This window comes from Typha angustifolia, chromosome 6, assembly GCF_048772165.1.
Source record: "Typha angustifolia cultivar Huaian chromosome 6, ASM4877216v1, whole genome shotgun sequence".
Taxonomy (NCBI): Eukaryota; Viridiplantae; Streptophyta; class Magnoliopsida; order Poales; family Typhaceae; genus Typha; species Typha angustifolia.
In genome coordinates, this window is record NC_133244.1 from 4,713,233 (window position 1) to 4,718,837 (window position 5,605).

General features: G+C 34.2%; 1 protein-coding gene across 1 annotated transcript; it reads right to left on the reverse strand.

Annotated features, from left to right (window-relative positions):
• Nucleotides 1-3,186: 3,186 nt before the first annotated feature.
• LOC140761347 (SKP1-like protein 11) lies at nt 3,187-5,405 on the reverse strand. The gene is made up of 2 exons (XM_073098627.1): nt 4,917-5,405; nt 3,187-3,729 (listed from the first exon to the last, which is right to left on the reverse strand). The coding sequence occupies exons 1-2, from the start codon at nt 5,316-5,318 to the stop codon at nt 3,559-3,561; spliced, it is 573 nt and encodes a 190-aa protein (XP_072954728.1). The 5' UTR covers nt 5,319-5,405; the 3' UTR covers nt 3,187-3,558.
• Nucleotides 5,406-5,605: the final 200 nt, after the last annotated feature.

The window sequence follows — 5,605 nt, forward strand, 5'->3', positions numbered from 1 at the left end:
ATGTTTTGACTTTCCATTATATGATTTGCTATATGCCCGTAACAAAATGATTTGACTATTACAATAAATCAAAATGTAAGGCATAGAATTTAGCTATATTGGCAAATCAATAAAATCATCTTTTAATCACTCAGCCTTTTTGTCTGCTACATCCAAAGCTACTAACTTAGACTATATAGTAGGATGAGTTATTAGTCTATGTTTTTTGGATGCCTAAGATATAGTAGCACCACCACCAAGAGAGAAAATCCACCCACATGTAAATTTAGAACCATCATCTACACAGTTCCAATTTTAATCACTATATCCTTCAATAGCAAATAGATTTCCTCCATAATATAATACAAACGATTTAGTTCGTTCCAATTATTCTAATACAATGGATATTACTTTCCAATGTTCAATTAATCATATTTTAAGTTCAAGATTTCACACTGAGTGCTATTGTATATGATTTGAACAAACAGCAGCTCTAATCTCTCGCTAATTTGAATTGCGTGTTTAATTTTTATTTTTATTTGGGATGCCAGATACCCGAAATCAGGAGGAGACCTCTAACTTATGTTGTTTATGCCTGCTTACAAAATTTAGTCTGTCGTTTTGACTAATGTAACATGAGATCAGACCCAAAATTACAAATATGTTAACCTCATAGATTACTTTTGTTTTGGTTGCTAAAAAGTGGGGGGAAAGAAAATACTTTCAGAAATTTCTTTTCTCTTGATGTTTAGTTGCATAAATTACTTTATTATGGGATGCAGAATTGTCAATAAATTTGAGTATTGGCCTCCCATAAATGAATGAACGCATGCAATTTTCCCACTTTGGGGAAAAGACAATAAATATTGAAAATACGAGTGAAATTTTCTGTATATAAATTCCAGCCAAAGTTAAATTCAATATGAGTGAGTATATGATTAGTTCTAACTGTCATATGACAAGTTCCCAATGATGGGCAAAGAATCAGCTGAATGTATCATCCATCCACCATGAAATATCAATCTCTGATCTGGAAACTTGAACAATGGAAGAGAAAATTTATCCAACATTATCTACTAGATTTGGTTTCCAAATCCCTTCACATTACAACCCTCCCTTGTGAACATTTCCTTCAACTTGATAAAGTATACCAGAATTTCAGTTGTCTCAGTTTTACCTGGCCAAGGAACAGGCTGAGAGAAGAAAACCTTGTCAGCTCTCTTAATTTGTTGCTCTTCTCCTATTTCTCTTCCCTTCTACTCTAAACAGTCATGTTTATATCATATTGGTGAAACTTATCTTCTGTCAGCCATCCTGGCTTTCAATTACTTCTGACTAAAAGTGGCATCTCTATAAGCAAAAGGACTGGTTGTTCATTTTTTTCAGTCTTCTTAGCCTTACTCTATCACCTTCTCTTCAGAAATCAGAAGTATTCAAATCATCCTTGATGTTCCAAGGTAGTTTGCAGCCTGTATGATGGGGCAAGAAAGACTAGGTCAATCCACTTCACACAATCAGGAGTTGTGATCTTAACCTGAACTATCTAACATTATTCAGAAAAAAAAAATGTGAGGGAAATTAACATATAGTGATTCAAGAAACAATCAATAAAGAAGTCAGGATAACAGACAATATCAGTATAACTAATGAACAGAGGGAGGAGACATATAGCAGTATACATATGAAATGGTAAGCTGGAATTTTCAGTTAATATTATGGAGTACAGGATCAAACATAACCTACATGCATGCTATAAATCATCTTAGCATCTATAAATTAGATACTTATAAAAAGGTTGGCCTTTTTTTTTTTTTTTCTTGTATCAATACTCAATACTTACATGTTAGTCTTATTCCATAAACCTAGTCTCGATCCATAAACTCAGATATTTGGCAAGAACAACTCGTAGATTATGAGTATTGATATGCCTGCGGTACTTATGCCTACAATTACTTTATCACAATATATAATTTTTTTACCAAACTAAAGTGAAACTGTTAGAATTTTCTTCCCACTTAATAGAGTCCTAGCCAATTTACTAAAATGCTCATACTATATTTGTTGGACAAATTGATTAGGAGAAGGGCAATTTGAGCATTATTTTTAGTAATTTAATATATTAAATTCAAAAAGGGTATCTTGGTAATTTAGGTGGACTATGTTAATTTAGACGGAAACTCTAAATAGTTTTACTTTAGTTATAAGTACAACATTCGGTATAGTATAAAATTTGTATCGGAGGTAGAGTAATTATAAACATAAGTATAAGGGTTCTTAAAAATGTATTTAACCATAACTTGAATTACACATTTAGATTATTTACAAGATATCTAAAAAACTTAATCTAGCCTAAGAAAAACCCATGATTTCTCCAGGAAACAAATCAGTATGCTTAAGAACATGCTTGAATTAGTCCCCCAGTTAAAACACTTTTCAATCATATAAATTTAGATTATTTACAAGATATCTAAAAAGCTTAATCTAGCCTAAGAAAAACCCATGATCTCTTCAGGAAACAAATCAGTATGCTTAAGAACATACTTGAATTAGTCCCCCAGTTAAAACACTTTTGAATCATATTTTGAAAAATTCCAAGCTTTCACGAGTGTTATCACCATATAGTTGAAGCTTCAGAGAGAATTACTTTAAGATATAGAATTTGAGAATCACATAATTAGGTAGTTTCTTATGATGCTTCTTCCCTTGTTCCTCACATCATTATAGCAGTTCGAATCCACCCATCGTTGCAGGCAAACTGCTACTCTCTGAGAGTGTCTGGTAATAAATAATATGTGAAAAATATGATTTGAAGAAACGATTGTTTATCGATCTCGCTAGTATGAGCTGCACTTCTAGTTTTTATTATAATTGATTCATTGCATTTCGCACAATTTATTTGGGAAATCTGATATGGAAATCAGAAGAACTCTTAATTATGAGATATGTTAACCTGCTGATTACTTTATCATGGGGAAGAACTCCAGATCTATTGAAAGTCTGATCTTCTTCAGCAAATGAAAGCAAGCAATTTTCTGCCTTATATAAACAAAAACATTAAAAGATGAGTGAAGATATTTGCATTATATTTGGGCCAGTGATACTCCAGGTAAAGAAGTTTATGATTAATTCAACTGTCATGCCAAAAATTCTCAGTGGTAGAAAAACATCACCTGAATGCATTAAAAATGAATATCAATTTCTGATCTAAGACATTTCAACAAGGGAAGAGAAAATTTATCCAACTTTATCCACTATATTTGATTTCCAAATCCTTCACATTACAATCTCTCTTCTGAACATTGTCTTCAATTTCATACCAATACTGGAATTTCAATTCTCAGTAATACCTGGCCAAACAACAGGCTGAGAGAGAGAGAGAAGAAAATGCAAAGAAAACCTTCAGAGAAGCACTCCTACTTTGTCGCTCTTCTAACAGTTCTCTTCATTCTACTGTAGACATTCATGTTTATATCGTATTAGATGAAAATTATCTGCTATTGCTACTATCTTCTGTCAACTATCCTGGCTTTCACTACACTAACTAAAAGTGGCATCTCTATAAGCAAAAGGACTGGTAATTCATTTTTCAGCCTTCTTAACCTTCTCTATCAAATTCCTTTCAGAGATATTCAGATCATCCTTGACGTTAAACAGATTCCGAATTTCATCAGTACTCTTCCCCTTCATCATTGCAGCCACTTTTCGGCTGGTTATGTTCTTGAGTTTCTCAATCCCAAGGTAGTTTGCAGCCTGTACATCACGGCAAGAAAGATTACGTTAATCTACTTCACACAATCAGGAGTTGTGGTCTTAATCTGAACTTAACAATTTTCTTTTTAAGAATAGTGGGCTGAGCCCAGTTATATTACTCAACCTGAACTTAACATTATTCCAGACAATATGTGAGGGAAATTAACATCAAAAGATTGATTCTTTTAGAGCAAAAATACATGATGAAAAAGCATGAACAGAGGTAGGCTGACATACTACCAACCAAAGGTGAACACATAGTCAAAGAACAAAACACCTTGTGACATGGGAAAATGAAAAGGAACAACTAAGATTACATGCTATGAGACTATAGTCCACAGCACAAAATAAATCTGAGCTAGAAGGATCAAAATTAACATATAGGTCTGTTTGGCTTCATATGTTTCGGCATCTATAGTATTAAATAAGAAACCAATGCGTAAACAGAAAAATCTTATATTTCCTTCTTTTCTTTCGAAGAAAGGTTGAGAGGATGTATTACGTGAATCTATAAACTAATAAATGAATTTTATATAACACTTTATTTGTATAAATGTAGTTTTCCTAAATACATAAAGCCAAATGGCCCCAAAGTGATTCAAGGTAAAATCCACAAAGAAGTCAGTATAACTAGTGAACAGATGGAGACATAGCAGTATATGTATGAAATGATAAGCAGGCATATACAGTTAATCTTGTCTGGGAAAAGGTCAAACATAATCTGCATTATATGCTATAAACTATCTTAGCATCCATATGTTAGATACTTACAATAATCATAAAATCCTAATTCATTGAAGGATTAATAAGCATATGTGGCAGAGCAATTGAATGATTTACAGCATATTACAATGCTTGTTACACTTCTGATCCACAGAGAGAAACATCTTATCCTATAATCAAAAAATAAGAAAAAAAATTAAAAAAGAAAGAAAAAAAAGATACAATTATAGCTAAGAGAAGGCTCCATAAATATACATACTGCATCCAACCCAGGAACTCAGAGATAGGAAAGAATTACTTGTAAATGCTCAAACGCTAACTTTAATTCCATTCTATCTTGCTAAAATTTCGACATAATAAGAAGTGTTTATTATATATAGAGCATCAAACTTCTCAATACCAGAAAAATAGTACCGAAAGAAGATTCAATTACAATAAAATTGTTCCAAAAGTCAGTGACTCACGGAGATGAGGTCGATGATGGCGTCGGGAGCGATCTCGTCGTCTTTCAGGAGCTCATCCTCCCAGGAAACAAAAGGGCCATTTCGCACGCAATTCTTGCAGAACCTGAAGGCCACGTCGAAGACCTCGCCGTCGAAGCCGCTGACGGCTACGGCGCCATCCTTTAACATCCCGGCGAGAAGGCACCTCTTAATCCTCGCCGACTCCATCGCGGCCGTCAGATCCACCTCGCACTCAACGCCGTCCGTGTTCTTGACGGTCGCTTTCTTCTTGGATCTGTATCTCTTATAGGGCCAGATCAAGCCCTCATTAATCACCGCCTCGGCCAGCAGCTCCGCCGCCGCCGCCGCCCGTAGCTCGAAGTCTTCCGGAAGTGCCGCTTCGCTTGCCTTTTCTTCCAACATGGATCGATCGCGGAGAGAACCCCTAGAAGAGAAGACTATCTCTCTCCCTCCCTCCCTCAAACTCTCTTGCTTTGAGAAAGATGGTGAGAGGCTACACTGAGAGTTCGAGTCAGTTATTTGTATTCTTTTTTAATATAAAGTTAATTGTTTATTTTATATAAAGAAAATCAATTATATTTGGTTAAATGAATAATTTTCTTTTCACTCCTAAAATATCACTATATTTCATTATGACCCCTCCAATTATTTTTGATACATAATTACCACATGAATTATTAAAAATACCT